The sequence below is a fragment of the Stomoxys calcitrans genome, chromosome 2 (assembly GCF_963082655.1).
Source record: "Stomoxys calcitrans chromosome 2, idStoCalc2.1, whole genome shotgun sequence".
NCBI classification, from domain to species: Eukaryota; Metazoa; Arthropoda; class Insecta; order Diptera; family Muscidae; genus Stomoxys; species Stomoxys calcitrans.
The window spans coordinates 14,971,204-14,993,483 of NC_081553.1; the positions used below are offsets into that span (position 1 = coordinate 14,971,204).

The 22,280-nt window shown below is 36.9% G+C and overlaps 1 protein-coding gene across 1 annotated transcript; it reads right to left on the minus strand.

Annotated features, from left to right (window-relative positions):
* Positions 1–215: 215 nt before the first annotated feature.
* On the minus strand, positions 216–891 carry LOC106082211 (NPC intracellular cholesterol transporter 2 homolog a). The gene is made up of 3 exons (XM_013244585.2): positions 828–891; positions 627–737; positions 216–562 (listed from the first exon to the last, which is right to left on the minus strand). Exons 1-3 carry the CDS (start codon positions 889–891, stop codon positions 216–218), a joined length of 522 nt encoding a protein of 173 aa, XP_013100039.1.
* Positions 892–22,280: the final 21,389 nt, after the last annotated feature.

Here is a 22,280-nt window from a genome sequence, read left to right on the forward strand (position 1 = left end):
ATTGTTTTTTTAATATTAAGCTATTTATTCACATTGGTTTATCATTTATACATATTAACCTAAGAAACAGGAAGAATTTTGGGAAGAAGAAAATCAATAAGATATAATAAGCTATAAGGGGAGATCCATAATATTTATTCAATATTTTCTAAATAAATCATTATAATAAAGTGCTAAAATCTTAAAATATATTTTATAAATAAATGTGACTAGAGTTAGTTTAATTGACTTTCATTAATTGCAGCTGTTGAATTCAAGGCTGTTAAGAATTTAGAACCCCCAGCATTGCCTTTTTTCACTTTTATATCACATTTGAAGCAAGTCAAAAGTTCTCCATCCTGATTTTCCAAATAGATTTCAATGTTTACACTGATTTCGGGATAATTGGCAGAGACGGGAAACAAAAAGAAATAGGTCACATCCTCTGTGGGATAGAGAGGACAATAGGCTCCGTACATCAGATTGGAGCATACATCTTTGACTTCGTCGGGCAACTCATAGGGCACGGTTACACCAAAAGTTTTAGCTTTAACCAGAGTTGTGGCAGTGGTAACATGTTTATCTAAGCAGATGAGAACATTATTAATAGTTTTTTGGTATTATTTTAAGCCCAAATTTTGACTCACAGGTGACAAATTCAATTTCCATTTCTACATTGGTGCCCTTAACAATATCACAGGGTGGTACTTCACAGCCTTTTACACGAACTTCCAAAGGAAAAGGTTTGCCGGCATCACCTTTAAATTTTGCACATATTAAATAAATAAATTTTCAATAAAGTTTTTTTTTTTTAATTTTTATTCAAGTTTTCATTTGCATTTTCTTACATCTTTTCACCTCAGTGGCTTGACTTAAGACTACCACAGCACAAATTACCAGAAAACGCAACATTTTTCTTAAATAAATGACTTTTTTTAATTTATAAGAATTATAACGCGCGATGTTTGCTCTTCAAACACTTTATTGTTTGTATGAAGTAACGCCCCTTTGCTTGCAGATTTTATGGGATCGCATTACCTTCGTCTCCATGAGCATTGTGATTCGCAAAATTTTTTAATCTTATCGTAACATTCGGTATTTGCGAATGTTTTACGAATTTGGGAATCTACCGAAAAGAGAGTGACTTAATAGTGTGTGTGAGAGATCATTTTATGGCAGCAACTATCCATACAAAGTTAAGAAATATATATTAAAAATTGCCGTATTTAAGGCGCTAGCCGAAATGTCCACACATTTCATACATATTGTTGAAGACAATTCAACAAATATATATACTATACTTCATACATTTTTGTCATTTGAACCGATAAAAAATATTTTCAACCAAAAAACATGTGGTCGTTTGAAATAGTAACACTTTGTGTCAGCTACCCTGTACATTTGCGAAGGATCCTTTCCTTCGAACTTAGAAGACCGTATAAAGTACAAACCAGTCTTATAAGTTCGAGGAAAAGGATCCTTCGCAAATGTGCAGGGTAGCTGACACAAAGTGTTACTATTTCAAACGACCACATGTTTTTTGGTTGAAAATATTTTTTATCGATTCAAATGATAAAAATGAATGGAAGTAACCTTAATTTTAGAATGCATTCACTTTTGCTCGAAATTACCATTTTGCTCAGAGTCAGTCAAAAAACAAGTTGCAAGGTGTACGAATATAATTTGTGGTTTTTTTGGCCCATTCCTGTAAAATGGCTTTCTATAGAGCATCCATCCATAATGTGATATTTTTAAATACTAATGTCGTCACTCTGTTTGTACCATTTCGAAATATGCGTTTGAGACCCCATAAAGTATATATATCTTTGATCGTCATGTCATTTTAAGTCGATCTAGCCATGTCCGTCCGTCTGTCTGTCGAAAGCTCGCTAACTTTCGAAGGAGTAAAGCTAGCCGCTTTGAATTTTGCACAAATACTTCTTATAGGTGTAGGTCGGGTGGGATTGTAAATGGACCATATCGGTCCATGACTTATGGGTCTTGACTTCTGGGGTCTTGACTTTTTTAGCCTCTAGAGGGCGCAATTCCAATCAGTTTTGGCTGACATTTGGCACGACGTGTTTTGTCATGACTTCCAATAACTGAACCAAGTATGGTTTCAATCGGTTCACAACCGGATGTAGCTGCCGTATAAACCGATCTTGAATCTTGACTTCTTGAGCCACGGGCGGACGCAATTCTTATCCCATTTGACTGAAATTTTGCACGATGTGTTTTCTTATGTCTTTCAACAACTGTGCAAAGTATGGTTCAAATCGGTCCATTACCTTATATAGCTGCCATATAAACTGATCTGGGATCTTGACTTCTTGAGCCTCTTTAGGGCGCAATTATTATCTTATTTGGGTGAAATTTTGTACAACGGCTTCTCCCTCCAACATAGATGTCAAATATGGTCTGAATGGGTCTATAACCTAATACAACTCCCCTATAAAACGATCTCCCTATTTTACATTTTGAGACCCTTAAAGGGCGAAAACCTTATTCGATTTGGCTGAAACTTTACACAATGACTTCTACTGTGGTCTCCAACATTATTTCCATTATGGTCCGAATCGAACCATAACTTGATATAGTTCCAATAACATAGCAATTCTTTCGTCTGTTTGCCTAAAAAGAGACACCGGAAAAAGAACTCGACAAATGCGATCCATGGTGGAGGGTATATAAGGTTCGGCCCGGCCGAACTTAGCACGCTTTTACTTGTTTAGTCCTTATCTTGGTCTCTAAATGGGCCCAAATCGAAAAATTCTTCGGATTGGTATCTGGCGATTTGAATAGCCACTGTGTAGACGAAATGAAGTGCGGAACATGATTTTTTAGCCATTCTTGGTTTACACGTACTTGAGGTGACGGTGCTGAGTCTCGGTCTACGACCGAAATCTTTCCATTATATTTTTCTGGTCGCATTTTGACACCAGGCTCGACGTAATCATCATCATCACTTAAGATGGAAAATTACTTCGGATGGCCTTGGATAAGTAAACACGACAATTTTGTGAGTTTACGGATTACTCAATTGAGAAATTTTACTCATCAGACAACACAATGTGCGGAAATTCACCACGTTCGCGCATGCGCAGCAATTCAAAGCTCTTTTCAATCATGCCATTACATTACGTACGAAAAATTTAAAATGACCAATGGATATAGGAATAAAAATGTAATTTTTTCGATTAAATAGAGCTTTTATTTCATTGAATATACATGCAGACAGATGTTTCTAAAAACAAGTAAAAAGGCGTTAAGTTCGGCAGGGCCGAACTTTGGATACTCACCACCTCAGGTACATATATAAACCACCTTTTGTCATAATCCGATGAAAAATGTATGTATATAATGTATGCCCCCATATCAGCTTTATCGAAATATGGTCCTATTTGGACCAAATTCGACACGGATATTGAGTCGTCTAATAAGTACAAGTCATTGTTCAATTTTGCAGATCAAAATATTGGTCTTTTTGGTAGCCATATCGAAATATTGACTGATATGAACCATATACGACATGGATGTCGAAAAGTCTAACATAAGTCACTGTGTCAAATTTAAGCGTAATCAGATTATAGATGTGCCTTTATGGGGCCAAGACTTTAAATTGAGAGATCGGTCTAAATGGCAGCAATATCCAAATCTGGACCGATCTGAGCCAAATTGAAGAAGAATGTCGAAGGCTCCAACACAACTTACTGTCCCAAATTTCGGCGAAATCGCACAGTAAATGCGCCTTTTGTGGGGCCAAGGCCTTAAATCGAGAGATCGGTCTATATGACAGCTATATCGAAATCTGGACCGATCTGAGCCATATTGCAAAAAGACGTCGAGGGACCTAACACAAATCACTGTCCCAAATTTCAGGAAAAATCGGATAATAAATGTGGCTTTTATAGGCCTAAGACCCTAAATAGGCTGATCGGTCTATATGGGGCTATATCAAGATATATTCCGATAAAGCTCATGTTCAAAATTAACCGGCTTATGGACAAAAAAAATCTGTGCAATGCTTCAGCTCAATATCTCTCTTTTTAAAGACTGTAGCGTGAATTCAACAGAAAGACGGACAGACGGACAAACATGGCTAGATCGTCTTATATTTTTACGCTGATCCGGAATATGTATACTTCATAGGGTCGGAAATAGATATTTCGATGTGTTGCAAACGGAATGACAAGTCTTATGAATGCAAATAGTGACAGCTCTTACGACATGTCTGTTCGTGTAAAAGGAGCTTAAGACCGTGTGCCTTTTGGAACCCACAAGGCTTTACCTTGAGCCCGTTTTTATACCCACCACCATAGGATAGAAGGTATACGAGTACTAATCTAGTCTTTCCGTTAGGGTAGGTTGGATGGGATTGCAATTGGGCCATACCGGTCCATAGTTAGATTAAGATAAAAAGCGCTATAATATTGGTTATTAAGTGCTATTTGAAGAGTCTGAAGGACCCACAAAGATTGAATCTTGGCAAAAACATTAGAGCAATTTTTCTGCGATAATTAATGCTGGCGACAGTTGTTAGGTCATCAGCCATGTAAAACTTTTTTATGAAGAAGTCCCAATCCGAACAGACTAGGATATAAAGAGGAGGTCACCTATCATGGATCTTTAATTTGAATCGAACAGCACTGATTGATAAGAAAAACGTTTTTCCGTTATTCTTTTAAGGGAAGTTCGCAAATTACAAAAATTTAAAGTTGTTTAAGGGTTTCTTATAAATTTATAGCATTTGCTTAAAGTTCACATACCAAATCCTTTAACAATAAAAGGATTTGCCAAAAAAAAGTGTCCTAAAATCCAAATATTGAACAATGAAATTAGAAAATCATTATCGATTTTCGATGATTGAAAAGCGTTCATGTAACAAGATTTTTCCTGATAGCTTATCATCAAATGAACATCAATAGCCGACACAAATCCCCTTATACTATAAAGGTCATATACACACATACATACGTATATACACACATCCCTTGTAAGGTATTAGGAAAAAATCAAAGGTAGGTAAAAGGAAGTTCATACATGTTAAACTCAAGGGAATAATGTCACTACAATATAGGATGGAAACAACCTTCCAAAAAAGGGGTGTTTTTACTTGGGTTGTGTTGACAACCACTGTGAATAAAGTGTTGGTATACAAATTCTTATATTCTTGCCTTCTTTGTAGGTATGTTGCAAAATTTCACGCAAAACTAAGAGGAAGTATAACAGCCAGTAAACAAAAATATTACCTCTTGTACAATCCTGTGGGGTAGTCTGTTAGTGCTTAATGGAATGAATCATATAGTAAAAGACATAGTGAGATATTATTGTTGGGTATAACATTTGCTGGTGTATATATCATTGGAACAACCCAGATCAATAGGCAAATGACTAAACTGTCATCTACTTGCCATCTGAAGTGAGGTGTACTATGGCGAAAGTAGGCTTTTTGGCTGTGCATCCGAGAAGTACTTTAAGAAGGACATGCGACACAGTACTTTAATAACACGAGTTCATATCAAGGTACATCAATAAAAAGGAATATCAAGCGGTTAGCAATCAAAATATTTGCTGAACACCAATTGACAGATTTGATATTTGTATTGGGTTGCCCAAAAAGTAATTGCAGATTTTTTAAAAGAAAGTAAATGCATTTTTAATAAAACTTAGAATGAACTTTAATCAAATATACTTTTTTTACACTTTTTTTCTAAAGCAAGCTAAAAGTAACAGCTGATAACTGACAGAAGAAAGAATGCAATTACAGAGTCACAAGCTGTGAAAAATTTGTCAACGCCGACTATATGAAAAATCCGCAATTACTTTTTGGGCAACCCAATAGTTATGGTCCAACTGCATCGTACTTTTCGGGCAAACATTTTTGTTGTTGGGCAACTAAAACTACAATCTAACAGTATATCATGAGTACATCTATAGAAGATGTCTGATTTCGGTGGATAATTATCTGATGTGATAGATGTTGGTATAGATATTGGGCTTTTACTTCCATGACGTTAAAGATTCAATTTACGAGTTAAATCTTATATATAACAAGTAAGAGCGTGCTTAGTTAGGCCTGGCCGAATCTTATATACACTCCACCATGGACCTTATTTGTCGAACTCTTGCCACGGTATCTCTTTTTAGGCAAACAAAGGATAAAAGAAAATAATTGTTATGTTATTGGAACAATATCAAGAAATGGTTCATTTCGGACCATTATTGTAAAATTTCCGCAAAATCTAGTAAGAATTGCGCACTTTAGGGGTTGAAGAAGTAAAATAAGGAGATCGGTTTATAGGGGAGCTGTATTAGGCTATAAACCGATTCATGTCATATTCGACACGTATGTTAAAGGTCAATGGAGAAGCCGTTGTACAAAATTTCAGCCAAATCGGATAATACTTGCGCCCTTTAGAGGCTCAAGAAGTCAAAATCCCATGTTGGTTTATATGACAGCTATATCAGGTTATGGACCGATTTGAACTATTCTTAGCACAGTTGTTGAAAGTCATAACAAAACACGTCGTGGTAAATTTCAGATAAATCGGATAGTAATTGCTCCCTGTAGACGCTCAAGAAGTCAAGACCGCAGATCGGTTTATATGGCAGCTATTCAGGTGGTGGACCGATTTGAATCATTCTTAACACAGTAGTTGAAAGTCATAACAAAATACGTCATGCAATATTTCAGCCAAATCGGATAAGAATTGTGCTCTCTAGTGGCTCAAAAAGTCAAGATCCCAGATCGGTTTATATGGCAGCTATATCAAAACGTGGACCGATATAGCCCATTTACAATCCCAAACTTTAAGGCAGCTCGATATTCATAGTTTTTAGGGCCCATACCCCAAACCGGACATATTTGCGGGCTTTTGCAATAAGGGATTTAAATGAATGGTATTTAAGATTAGAAAACGAAATCGATATCCAATTTTGAGGCTAATTTCCATATGGGGTTCAAATAAATGATATATATATATATGGGAATAGAGTATGTTGCTGATATATTTTCGGGGCTTAGTGTTTGGAGGACCACCCCACTCCCCAAAACACCCCTAAATCGGGCATATTTACCGACCATGTCAGTGTGGGGCTTAAATTCGGGACCAATTTTCTGGTCTGGTCTTTCCCAAAATACGCCACAAACAGCAATTTTTTACTGGCCATCGCAATATGGGGCTCAAACGAAGGTATTTGGGAGTAGAATGCGAATTTGATATCCAAGTGTAGGTCCATGTATTGAGGGCATCACCCCTTTACCAAAACACCCCCCAAAGGGTAAAAATTTTTCGACCATGGCAATATGTGGCTCAAATGGAAGGCGTTTGAGATTAGAAAACGAATTTGATAAATTCGTCCTGTAAACTCTCCCTCAAAACCAATGGCAGTATGGAGTTTAAATAAATGGTATTTGAGAGAAGAGCACGATTATGATATTTTTTCGGGGCCAAGTATCAAACATCATGAGAATGTCGGGCTGAAATAAAGTATTTTAAGAATGGAGCACACCTTACATCCAAACTTAAATTCGTAGACCAATAAAGATCAGATATTGTTAATCTGTTTGTCAAGCGACATACTATTTTCGTAGCATGGTATTTCACTAAAAGCTCTTTAATTGTCGAAAATGAATATTCCAAGGAAAATTTTGTTCTATATAAAGTAAAAGAAGGCGCAGCGAAGCGGGCCCGGTCCAGCTAGTAAAGTACATACATTCTTGATCAGCTAAAAAATCTAAGACGATCTAGCCATGTCTGTCTGTCTGTCTGTTGAAATCACGCTACAGTCTTTAAAAAGAGAGATATTGAGCTGAAACTTTGCACAGATTCTTTTTTTTTTTTCCATAAGGAGGTTAAGTTCCAAGATGGCTATATCAATCTTTATCTTGATATAGCCCTCGTATAGACTGATCCGTCGATTTAGCGTCTTAGGCACATAAAAGCATTGAGTTTTTTTAGGCCCTTTGACAACCTTCGTCAATTTGGCCCCGATCGGTCCAGATTTGGACATAGCTGCTATATAGACCGATCTCTCGATTTAAGGACTTGCGCCCATAAAAGCCACATTTATTTCCCGATTTTGCTGAAAGTAAGTTATATTAGGCCCTTCGACATCCTTTGTTAATTTAGCCCCGAATGGTTCAGATTTGGATATTACTGCCATATGGACCTATCCTCCGATTTAGGGTCTTAGGCCCATAAAAGCCACATTTATTGTCCGATTTTGCTGAAATTTGGGATGGTGAGTTATATTAGGTCCTTCGACATCCTTAGTTTATCTAGCCAAGATCGCTCCAGATTTGGATATAGTTGCCAAATTGACCGATCTCTCGATTTAAGGACTTGCGCCCATAAAAGGCGCATTTATTGTCCGATGCCGCCGAAATTTAGGAAAGTGAGTTGTGTTAGGCTCTTCGACCTCTTTAGTCAAGTTAGCCCAGATCGAACCAGATTTGGATATAGCTGCCATATAGACCTATCCTCCGATTTAGGGTCTTAGGCCCATAAAAGCCACATTTATTGTCCGATTTTGCTGAAATTTGGATCCACCTTCAATTTGTTCTAGATCGATTCACATTTAGATATATAGCTGCCATATAGACCGATCACTCGATTTAAGGTTTTGGGCCCATAAAAGGCGCATTTATTGTCCGATGTCGTCGAAATTTGGTACAGTGAGTTGTGGTAGGCCCTTCGACATTCTTCTTCAATTTGGCCCAGATCGGTCCAGATTTGAATATAGCTGCCATATAGACCGATTTCTCGATTTAAGGTTTCGGGCGCGTAAAAGGTGCATTTATTGTCCGATGTCGCCGAAATTTGGGACAGTGAGTTGAGTAAGGCTCTTCGACATCTTTCTTCAGTTTGGATCAGAACGGTCCAGATTTGGATATAGCTGTCCTATAGACCGATCTCTCGATTTAAGGTCTTGGGCCAATAAAAGGCGCATTTATTGTCCTATTTTGTCAAAATTTGGGACAGTGAGTTGTGTTAGGCCACTCGACATCTTTCTTCAATTTCGCTCAGATCGGTCCAGATTTGGATATAGCTGCCATATAGACCGATATCTCGATTTAAAGTCTTGGCCCCAAAAAAGGCACATTTGTAATCCGATTTCACTGAAATTTGACACAATGACTAATGTTAGGCTTTTGCGACATCCGTGTCGTATATGGTTCAGATCGGTTTAGTTTTAGATAAAGCTACTAAAAAGACCATTATTTTGTTCTACACAATTGAACAATGCCTTGTACTTATTAGCAGTTGGTCCAAATCGGAACATATTTCGATATAGCTGCTATGGGGCATAAGGTATGCATTTTTTACCGGATTTTGATGAAAGGTGGTTTACATATATAACCGTGGTGGTGGGTATCCAAAGTTCGGCCCGGCAGAACTTAACGCCTTTTTATTTGTATTTAATTATTTGTTGATGGGATACAAGGATTTTAAGTTCTTAAATGAAAGTATACAAGTGTCCATAATAAACTGCGTTTTCATGAAATATTATACTGAAAATCATGCAATTGGTTTGCAATGTATCAATTTACTCTGTCTGAATCCTAGGATATACCTTAGTACACAGATTTCACAGAAATTAAATCAAAAATGCATTATGTATTAACACACCAATTACTTGATAGAATTTAATTAAAAGCCTAACAAATGGTCAGCAAAGATATGTCAACACAGTTTGGCAAGTGACAACCTGTGTTTAATTCCCCTTCATTGATATCCATCATTTATCATAGTTCATGCTTTGAGAAAAGGCAGACACAATCCAAAGCAAAGCGAGGACCAGAGGACGAAGAAATGTAGACTTTTCATTATGGTAGAATGTCATTTGTCAACACTTTGTAGCAGTGAGCGTGCCATCAATTAACTGTGCAATTTAATAATGTTTGGAATGTTCCATTTAGAAATTATTGAAAGAGACACAAGGAGCGTCAGGACAATATGAATATTAATTAAGTTGTAGCTCATGGATCATGGTTCATGGTAGCCCTTCCCAGGAAGGGTCAATTAATGTAGGTATTTATGGAAATGTTAATAATGAGTAAATCATAGAGGCGTGTTTCATATCTATGTGTCTGTGATTTACCCACACCGAATGTCAACAGGTGTGAAGATAGAGAGAAATCAAAGGACTTTCCCTCACCATAAAACATTTTAAAACGCACATGTATTCACGTTTTATATTATCCAATATTTGTCAAACAATGACAACTTAATTAGGTGACACCAAGGGTAAACAATGTGCATGGAAGCATTCAAACCTATCCACACAATGCCATCGCTGTTGTCCCTTATCCTTTGAAATGATTTGTATGGGTGTAATGGACGATGATTGTTGTTGCTGGTATGTGGTTTATGAAAAATATTGCTTTCCGCTTCGCTGACCTTCCTACTGTGCAGGGACAGTTGGTGTAAGGGGTTTGTGTTGTACGACTATAGCGTCGTAGGGCCAAACGAAACGAAGGATACATCATACTAGAAAGCCCTTCCGTGTGTAATAACGAGTAATGTTAAAAAGAGAAATCTGAAGAATAGGAAAAATATCAGCATTCGATATCACTTCACTAGTGCTGGTGACATTTGTGAGGTAGTAAGCCATGGAACATTTCACTTGAAAGTGGTATAATGTTTGGGTTCGGCTATAAAACGAGTCACCTTTTCATTAAGCTAAACTTAAATCGGAAAGCACTCAATGTTATGAGTGAGGTATCCTAGGTTTCTCCTAGATTTCAACTAAATTAGTAGTTTAAGAACAAAATCCTCTCCTAAAAGACAAAAATCATGGTGTATTTAAATACCAAGCCTACACAGATAATAATTTAGTGGAATATAAAATCGTTATCAAATAAAAGATTAGTTGATGCAATCATTTTTTACTTGAATATGAATTTTATTTCACTTACTGTCGTGATTGACATTTTCGCCATTTTCAACCAAAACAAGTAAAATGGCAATAAGTTGGACCGCGCCGAACTTTGGATACCCACCCACACGGGTATATATGTAAACCCACTGAAAATTGGATAACTTAAGCACCCAAATTCGGCACAGATATTAAGTGGTCTAATATATATGACACTATTCAATTTTGCAGAACAAAATATTGGTCTTGTTGGCAGATATATTCAATTATAAACCGATCTGAACCATATCAAGATCGGGTATCAAGAGGCTCAGAAAAACTTACTGTTTCAAATTTCAGCGAAATCGGGTAATAAATAAAGCTTTATGGGCTTCAGACCCTTTATCGGCAGATCGGTCTTTATGGCAGCTATATCAAATTTAGTCCGACCTGAACCATATTTGGGCCAGATGTCGGGAGGTCTAAAGCTACTCAATGTTTCAAATTTCAGCGCAATAGGATGAAAAATAATGCATTTATAGGCATTAGACACTTTATCGGAAAATCGGTGTATATAGCAGCTATGTCCAAATATGGTCCGATTTGACCCATCAAAAAAACGTATCTGTGCCAAATTTCAGCTCAATATCTCAATTTTTGAAGCCTGTAAGGTGATTACAACAGACGGACGGACAGACACACGTCGTTAAATCGTCTTAGATTTTTGCGACGATCCGAAATTTATATTCTTTGTAGGGTCGGAAATTGATATTTCGATGTGTTGCAAACGGAATGACTAAATGAATATACCCCTACCCTACGGTGGTGGGTATAAAAATATATTTTTTCGAATTTTATTGATAACGCGAATTTTTAAAGTTCCAAAAAGTTTATCATAGAAATAACTTTTTCACTTATGCTATTTCAGTTTCACATGAAAACGGAATTTGGGGTGTAAAAACTTTTCAACTTAACTGTACGAGTTTAATTGCATTGAATAAGATCAAAAATTAATGGTTCTTTCCGTTAAGTTCCTCATAAGCGCGATTTTTCACTAAAGCGAATTACAGTTATGTGGTTTCCACTGTATTCCCAAACGAGTCCTAACTACATTGAAAAAAAAAAAAATCCTTGATCTAAGGATTTTGATTCCTTGATCCAAAGATTTTGGTAATTATGGGAGGCTAAAGAAGGGAATCTCAAAATAAAAATGCTTTCTTTAAATTTAAGTAGCTATATACTAGCGTGTCTGTGTCTTTAACTATAGTACAACATTATGCTAAAGTCAATTTCAACGATATTTGAACCTTCATAATAATATCAAGAAAAAATCTTTTACCTAACGAATTGTTTTCTTAAAAATTGCGAATCATTTAATAAAGTTCAGCATCTTTGGCTCGAATCTTTAAAGATGGTACAATGTTTCTTTTCAGTGTATTGTTTGTGGTAAAATACCGGAACGCTTGAGGTTTTCTCTAAAATGGCAACAATTAAAACAAAAAGTTTTTCTATGTCATCAGTGAACCATGATTATTTTAATAATGTCTCTATGGATGGTCAAGCCTGTTAAGTGTTTCACCAAGAAAGGAAAGCAATGCCAAAATAGACACAGATCTGTGCACAAAACAAAACAACTTCGAAAACTTTAACAAGGACATCAAAAAGATTTCACATTTTAGTCGCTTTGTTGGGTCAGGTTTTTTTTCTGCGCTAACCTGTAAAGTTGGTTTGTGTTAATTTACATATTATGTCATGCGAGAAAAATGAATCCCTTCTATATTTTATAACTTCTAGTCAAAGTATGCAAGCATTTTCTAAAATTGCAAATAAACAACAACATGTGAAAATATGTCAGTAATAGCTTGGTTTTTTGAGGCTATTAATTAATTTTGTTTGTCCAGTGGCCCATACCGATTTAGTGAATGCGAAAGGCATGTCTTGGCTTGCTTATATTTTATAACAAAAAAACATATTTTTAATAGAATTTTTGTAAGGACATTTTGAGCTTCAACAACTTTCATGCAAATATACATAATTATTTTCTAACACTCGGCAGATGCCTATTAAAGGCAACATGTTCAATGAATAAAGTTGTCATTAAATTATGAAGATCATCTATGGCATTTGCATATTACAACATTGTTTGTATGTAAGAATGTAATGTGGAGTATTGTTTTGAAAATATAGTTATAGTGCAAGTTTAAAATATTATTACGTTGTAATGGAAGAGCAATATACGTAAATATTAAAATTATTAAATTAAGGCAAAACTGGTATACAGGGTGTATAAGCGACATTCACTTAAACAGCAATATAAACCTCAGTTACAATGCATATGTGTAATGTATCGCGAAATGCTCTATTGTGAAAGATTTCTGAACAACTGTTGTTTTTGGACCATTTGACTATGTTCGGACGGTCCGAATCTCGGGAATTCACCACCATGGACTCTGCTAAAAAGCTTACTTGATATAATTCCGCATAATTCCACTTTATGTACCAAATTTCAGACAAACCAGGCAAGAATTGAAGGAGGCTAATGGGGAGATGGGTTTATATGGGAGCTATATCAGATTATAGACTGATTTGGACAATACTATCCATAGGTGTTGAAAGTCACAACAAAACACTTCGTGCAAAATTTCAACTAAAATCAAGAATTCAAATTGGGGGATCGGTTCATACAAAAGATTTGGATCATACATGGCACCGGCGTGCTTGCCATTTATATTCCGGGATTATACAACCCTTGTGTTGCACAGCTTTATCGTAAAGCTTGAAATTTTTGTGGTTATACCTACTCAGAACGTTTTGACATACGAGCGCTATTTGTGTTGTTTACAGTAACATAAAAGATTCATCTCACCCAAATTAAATCGTGAACATTTTCGTGCAATTACATTTTACATCATTAAACGTGATTTACTTTTTGGGCAACCCAATATATATATTCTTGATCGTCATAAAAATTTAAGACGACCTAGCCATTTCCGTCCGTCTGTCTGTTGAAATCACGCTACAGTTCTTAAAAATAGAGAAATTTAGCTGAAACTTTGCACAGATTCTTAGCTGGTTAAGTTTGAAGTTGGGCTATATCGGATTATAACTTGATATAGCCTCCATATAGACCTATTCGCAGTTTTAGGGTTATAGGCCAATAAAACCTACATTTATTATCCGATTTTGTTGAAATCGGGGACGGGGAGTTGTGTTAGGCCCTTCAACATCCTTCTGCAATTTGACCCAGATCGGTCCAGATTTGATAGTTGTCATATAGACCGATCTCTCGATTTAAAGTCTTGGCCCCATAACAGACGCAATTATTGTCCGATTTAGCCAACATTTGCGACAGTGAGTTAAGTTAGGCCCCTCGATATCCTTCTTCAATATGGCGCAGATCGGTTCAGATTTAGATATAGCTGCCATATAGACCGATCTCTCAACTTAAAGTCTTGGCCCCATAAATGGAACATTTATAATCCGATTTCGTTCAAATTTGACATAGTGACTTATGTTAGGCTTTTCGACATCCGTGTCGTATATGGTTCATATCTGTTCCGCAAAATTGAACAATGACTTGTACTTATTAGACCACTCAATATCCATGTCGAATTTGGTCCAAATCGGACCATATTTCGATAAAGCTGCTATGGGGGCATAAATTATGAATTTTTCACCGGATTATGACGAAATGTGATTTACAATATACCCGAGGTGGTGGGTATGACAGGGTTCGGCCCGGCCGAACTTAACGCCTTTTTACATATAGAGCACTCAAAACATCGATTTGATTAGTCATCCGCCAAATAGTACTGACTTGGCACCGAATGACTACTTAATATTTCCGTAAGTAAAAAAAACAAGTGAGAGCGTGCTAAATTCGGCCGGGCCGAATCTTATATACCCTCCACCAGACCATATGAGACACGTTAATTGAAAGTCATGAGAGAAGCCGTTGTACAAAATTTCTGCCAAATCGGATAAGAATTGCGACCTCTATTGGCGCAAGAAGTCAAGATCCAAGATCGGTTTATATGACAGCTATACGAGATTATGAACCGATTTGAATCATACAGTTATTGGAAGTGATACCAAAACACTGCGTGCAAAATTTCAGTCGAATCGGACGAGAATTGCGCCCTCTTGAGGCTCAAGAAGTCAAGACCCAAGATCGGTTTATATGGCAGCTACATCAAAACATGGGCCGATTTGGCCCATTTACAATCCACACCGGCCTACTCTAATACAATTTTTTATGCAAAATTTCAAGCGGCTAGCTTTACTCCTTCGAAAGTTAGCGTGATTTCGACAGATAGACGGATGGGCGGACTGACAGATGGACAGAAGGACGGACATGGCTAGATCGACTTAGCATGACATGACGATCAAGAATATTTATACTTTATAGGGTCTCGGACACATATTTCGAGTTGTTACAAACAGAATGACGAAATTAGTATAACCCCATCCTATAGTGGAGGGTATAAAAATGAGAGGTTAACGTTCTTCGACACTTGATGAAGCGGTTGATGCGTTTAGAATGCATGTTTTGAAGATACCTCAATCAGAGTGGCAAAAGTCCTTTGACAATTGGGTCAAACGCATGAAAAAGTGTATAGATCTTAAAGGGGAATATTTTTAAAAACAACAAAGCAATTTTCGATGATTAAAATTTGTTTTTGTGTTCTCTAATCCCGAAATATAAAAGGCAAACCTCGTATGTGGCACTAAGCCTCAAAGAGGTGTCGGCCTGCGGCACGCCGTTCAAATTCTGCAAATAATGAGGTTAAACTTTAATCGGAAAGCACATGTGGATATGTGGGAAGTTTTCCGCCTGTTCCTTAATGGAATGTGCATGGCAATTGATTGGCGTTCTTCTTCAAACCATTGCCTTTATTATAGTACAAGTCCTTATTTAAGATTTACATACCCCTAACAAAAGCATAATAGGCTGAAGCATAGGGGAAGAGTATTATGAAATTTTATTTTAAATATTGTTAACATTTTTCGCAACGCTTAATACTTCTAATTAAAAAAAATAATTAAATTTGAATTCAAATTCACCCTCCATAGTGGACGAAGTTGTATGCCGTTACCAATGGGTCATTAATTAAAATGTTGTTGAAAATGTAATTAGAGTTCGATGAGCTACAATTGGCAGCGTTGAAAGTTAAAATGGTATTAGGATTCATTATAAATTTCCAATGTGATGCAGAGATTACACTTCGTTTAGTTTAGTTTCACGCACTACTCGGATTAAAAGGCAAAGGTTTTGTTTCAGTTCTTCTACAAGATAAATTAATCCAGTATTTTATTTCTAATTTGCTGCAAATATCATTAAATATTGAGTCAAAAAAGGTTCAATCCCTATCTCGCAAGCCTTTCAGGCTTCTTGTTCTCTGTTCTCTTTGTACTAAATTTAAATTTTTAAATTAGCACTGATTAAAGATGTTTTAAATTGATTCTCCTTGTACTAAATTTAAATTTTTAAATTAGCACTGATTAAAGATGTTTTAAATTGATATTGCGAATTTTTTATCTTAGACTTAACTTCGTATCTTATGACAAAAATCTTTGAAAACAAGTAAAAAGGCGTTAAGTTCGGCCGAGCCCAACTTTGGATACCCACCACCTCGGGTATATATGTAAACCACCTTTCGTCAAAATCAGGTGAAAATGCATACCTTATGCCCCATAGCAGCTATATCGAAATATTTTCCGATTTGAATCAAATACTTATAAGTACAAGTTATTGCTCAATTTTGTATAACAAAATATTTGTGTTTTTAGTAGCTATTTCTAAAAATAAACCGATCTGAACAATATACCACATGGATGTCGAAAAGCGTAATATAAGTCACTGTGTCAAATTTCAGTGAAATCGGATTATAAATGCGCCTTTTATGGGGCCAAGACTTTAAATCTAAAGAACCGTCTATATGGCAGCTATATTGAAAAAAATATCGAAGGGCCTAACACAACCACTGTCCCAAAATTTAGCCAAGTCGGACAATAAATGCGCCTTTTATGGTCGCAAGACCTTAAATCGAGAGATCGGTCTATATGGCAGCTATACCCAAATCTGGACCGATCTGGGCCAAATTGAGGAACTATGTCGAAGGGCCTAACAGAACTGACCCTAATTTTGGCAAAATCGGATAATAAATGTGGCTTTTATTGCCCTATGACCCTAACGGCGGATAGGTACATCTTCGAACTTAAACTGCAAAGTTTCAGCTCAATATCTCTTTTTTTAAAGACTGTAGCGTGATTTTAACAGACAGACGAACGGACATTGCTAGATCGTCTTAGATTTTTACGCTGATCAAGAATATGTATACTTAATATGGTCGGAAATGGATATTTCGATGTGTTGCAAACGGAATGACAAAATCAATATACCTCTATTCTTCGGTGGTGGGTATAAAAATCGAAAAGATATATGCTCGGAGTCATTTCTAATAAAAAATTATATTAATTGAGCGATCTAAATTCAAAGTGCCGCATAGTTCATAGCAACTTAAATGTAAAGATAACAACCTTATTTTTATACCCTCCATCTTAGGATGGGGGTATACTAATTTCGTCATTCTGTTTGCAACACAACGAAATATCGATTTCCGACCCTATAAATTTATATATTCTTGATCAGCGTAAAAATCTAAGACGATCTAGCCATGTCCGTCCGTCTGTCCATCTGTCTGTTGAAAACACGCTGTAGTCTTTAAAAATAGAGATATTGAGCTGAAATATATCGGACTATATCTTTATATAGCCTCCATATAGACTGATTCGCCGATTTGGGGTCTTGCCCATAAAAGCCACATTTATTATCCGATTTTGCTGAAATTTGGGACCGTGAGTTGTGTAAGGCAATTTGACATCTTTTCTCAATTTAGTTCAGATCGGTCCAGATTTGGATATAGCTGCCATTGAGACCGATCTCTCGATTTAAGGTCTTGGCCCTAAAAAGCGCATTTATTGTCCGATTTTGCCAAAATTTGGGACAGTGAGTTACGTTAAGCCCTTCGACATCCTTCTTAAATTTTGCTCAGATCGGTCCAGATTTCGATATATCTGCCATATAGACCGATCACTCAATTTAAGGTTTTGGGCCCATAAAAGGCGCATATATTGTTCGATGTTGCCGAAATTTGGAACACAATTGAACAATGGATTGTACTTCTTAGTATTTGGTCCAAATCGGAACATATTTCGATATAGCTGCTATGGGGCATAAGGTATGAATTTTTCACCGGATTTTGACGAAGGGTGGTTTACATATATTCCAGAGGTGGTGTGCAAGTTCGGCCCGACCGAACTTAATGCCTTTTTACTTGTTGTTACTATTCGTTCTTGAGTGTAGTCGAATCTTTAGGCCAAAGTGATTGAATAAAGCATTTACAATTCGTTGACACCTTCTGCCTATAAATCCTCTTCTTGTTTGTAATTATAAAATGTAAATAAGCCAATAAAGCTTAAAACCTCTCAGCAACCTCCCGAAACAACTACCAAAATTTTTTCCAACTAAACATTCGGTGGTGAGAAAATTTGCCCAACATATTTTAGGCAATATAAAATCAATTCTAAATTATTATAAAAATATAGGCCAATTTGCATATAAAACAGTTCATATTTTTTTAGTTCACGAAAGATTCAATGTGATGAGTTTAAAAGAGAATTTATCAAGCAGCAATAACCAAGCAAGGAAAGGGGACTGACATATTGAAGAAATTCTTACCACCATTTATGAGGGAATTATGAAGTTGGTTGGTTTGGTGCGTTGATGTTTTTCCCGTCAATTTGTTGGGTGGTTGACTGCTTGTTGCATTTGTCCTACTGGAGTCAAGTGGTTGTGAAAGTGTTTTTCGCATATAAATTGATGTTAATGTTATTTTTTTAAGTAAATCTTTTTAGCATATTTTATGGCCACTTTGGTAATAGCAGCTCTTCTCTGGCAAAATGTTAGCAGTTGCATACTTTTTTTAATATTTTGTGTCATTGTTTAGCCATCATCCTGAATGTATTCTTTAAAAAAAAAATTCTATGAATTTTTCCGGCCTGATAAGTGCAAGTCAATTAAATTCCGTTTAAAGAATGAACGAACGAAAACAAAATGAAGAGTGGTCAGATAGACCTTTATGTAGAGCTATGGATAATATATAGTAACAAGGGTACAAACACTTACATATATTCATACATTTTATATATATACATATATAGCTACCATATGAACCGATATTCCGATAAGATAAAGGCTAGCAGCACTTTAATATACTTACATTCTTACGTAGCTAGAAACACACATGAACCAACTTAGGGGTGTAAGGGGTAAGTACTCGTAGCATGGAATTCCTAACTTAAAATTTTCTTTTTCGAGTTAATTTTTTAGTTTTTAGAGCGCACAACAAGCCTATTACTGGCTTAGTTGTATGTCCATACGAGGGTTGCCTTTTATATTTCGGGATTGGACAACCCTTGTGATGCAATCTGACAACGGACAGCTCTATCGTAAAACTTGACATTATTGAGGTTATACGTACTCAGAACGTTTTGACATACGAGCGCTACTTGTGTTGTTTATAGTAACTTAAAAAATTCATCTCGCCCAAAAAACGGAACTAAATCGTGAAAATTTTCGTGCAATTATTTTTTAAAACTTTCGACGTTGAATAACTCAACACCAGTGCATCGATGAAGTTAATTAAATTTTTGACGCTGAAGCTCCATCAAGGAACAGGTCGTAGTTCACTCCAAGACGAATTTCGTGAAGGTCGTCCAAAATCAGTTGTTGTTCAAAAAACCATTGATGCCGTGCGCCTACTAATATTGCAAGATCGTCATATGACCTATCGTGGGATTGAGACAACCTTAGGCATTAGTGGGACCAGCATACATTCAATATTGCATGAATATCTGACCTTCAAAAAATTTGTTGGCGTTGAATCCCACACAAGTTGTCAATCACTTAATAAAAGGCTCATTTCGATTGGTCAAAAGTAATGTTCCTAAATATGATATGATATTCCTGTGATATCGTGCCAGGTGATGAATAGTGGATTTACGCGTATGAGCCCGAAAGTAAACAGCAGTCGACTGTATGGGTGTTTCAAGATCAGTCAAATCCAACAAAAGTTGCTTGCGCACGAAGCACTTCCATTCAAATGATCGCCTGTTTTTTCGGAAAAACTGGACATGTCACAATCGTATCACTAGAACAACACAGAACAGTCAATTCTGAGTGGTACCGCACCATTTTATTGCCAGTTGTCTTCCAAGAAATCAGAAAAACCAATCGCCGAAGACGGATCACTTTTCACCACGACAATGGAGCTTTCACATATCGGCTCAAACAACTGCATTTTTGAGCACTCAAAACATCGATAAGATGAGCCATCCTTAGTCGTCTAGATATCCACGTTGGCTAGATTAAAGCCCATTGTGATTCCTCATATTCCCTCTTCTCCTTCCAATGAATTCACTTCACAAAGCAAACCATCCATCCTTTAACATAGTTTCTGGAGCCACCCAGATGAAAAAGCAAACGCCTTGAGGCTGCACGGATTTACGCCTCTCAGTTCTTCTGGTGCCTGAAAGAAAAAAAGAACCCAGTATCCTATTTCGACTTTAGCATAAAGCAGGGCATTGACAAAATACAGCGGAAGCTGTAGTTCGAGGCGCCGATCTCATGACACCACCGACATATATCATATTTTCAAATGCCAAAACGAGACAAATGGTGATGTCTTACGTCCTTTTTTTGTTCACATCCTGCTATTGAATTTCAGCGATTTAACCATGTTTCCTTATAATGCTCCTTAATTCCATAGAATATTTTCGATAGTGGTGGGTATACATCCAATTTTGACTCAAGAGCAAAGCTTACATCCGATCTCGCAAACATGTCCTCCTTCTTATTTCCTATAATATCCTTATGTTGGGGAACCAGGCATAAAGCTAGATTTGGATTCCTCTGAAGGCTATTTAAGACTTCTCGACATCGACCCAAAACCTTAGATCTTATACTCGTGTCACCAAAAGCCTTCAATGCTGCTTGACTATCGCTGTATATACAGATGTTAGATCGATCTATACCTCTGGATAGGACAATCTCTGCCGCCCTAGTTATCGCAAAGACCTCTGTCAGCACGCATTTGCAAAGAGCCGATGATATCAACTTCACCGCAATATATGCCACAACCGTGTCCAATATACGGTTATGTCTACCTGGAGTCAAGCTGTGATTGTCTGAACAGAGTCCTCTCTGCCGACACCTTTATAAACAAACCGATCGGTTGGATTTCCATCATTACCTCTAGGGACCTTGTCCTTGACCATAGCTCTAGTCATGAATCTCAAGGCAACCCTATTAACCATGTCTGGATCGCCTTTTACCCCTTGCATCGTTGGGAATTTGAACTTCGGGATTCAGGGATGCAATCCGCGGCCCAAGACGCCGTGCAACTGATATGGTGTCTATAAATTTACCCATAACGAGAATGACAAGATCATCTGCATAAGCACACACCTTCAACCCTTTCGCCTTCAATCTGAACCGAATTACATCAACTTACATTTCGGGTAAACGCCGTCCGATCCGGGTGACTTGTAAGATCCGAAAGAGTGTTATGCTCAACGAACACGTTCATAAGTAAAAAGTCTCCTCGCCATATCAGCATCATTCCCCCGTTCCCCACCATTATGAAATCGATGTCCCAAGCAAATGCAATATAGTCTCACGAGGGGATTCGGTCCATTACCATCCGACTTCTGCAGATTTCACGTAAATGAAGAATCTTCAGTAATCTTAAATATCCTATATATATGATGGTTCCTCAATCAACCTCACAAAGTCTTCCCTTCGGACCATTCTCAGTGCCTTCTTATAAATTGTAAAGTTATCCTCATAAGCTTTCCATAAATTCCTGTTACCATTGCCACTTGCCGTATTGAATGCCCTTCTCGCATCCTTCCTGAGTTCTTTTAGATTTCTGGTCCACCATCTCCTATCCTTCTACTTCTTCGACATTCTGACTGGAAAAGCCGATTAAGAAGCCGACGTCATTTGAAACTCCAGCACCTGAACCTGGAGATCTAAATTCTCCATGCCTGAACTGCCGCAATGAACATGGTGAGCGTTTGCGCCACAGCTCAGCATTAAATTCATATTCCTCGACCTACAGTGTAGAATGAGGAGGTGGCAACTGCTGATCATCATGCAGAAAGTATACGGAAGAAATGGCAAGTTCCTTACCGCCGTATGACTCTTCCTGTACAGAATTGTTTCAAAACAAAGCATGTCAAATTTCTTCTCACCAAAATACAAGTTCTACACTTGTTGAAGCTTCCATAAAAACCGATTTCAGATTTGACTTCTGGAGCCCCATTTGGTCGAAAATCTTATACGATTTGGCTGATATTTTGCACAGACTTCTACTATG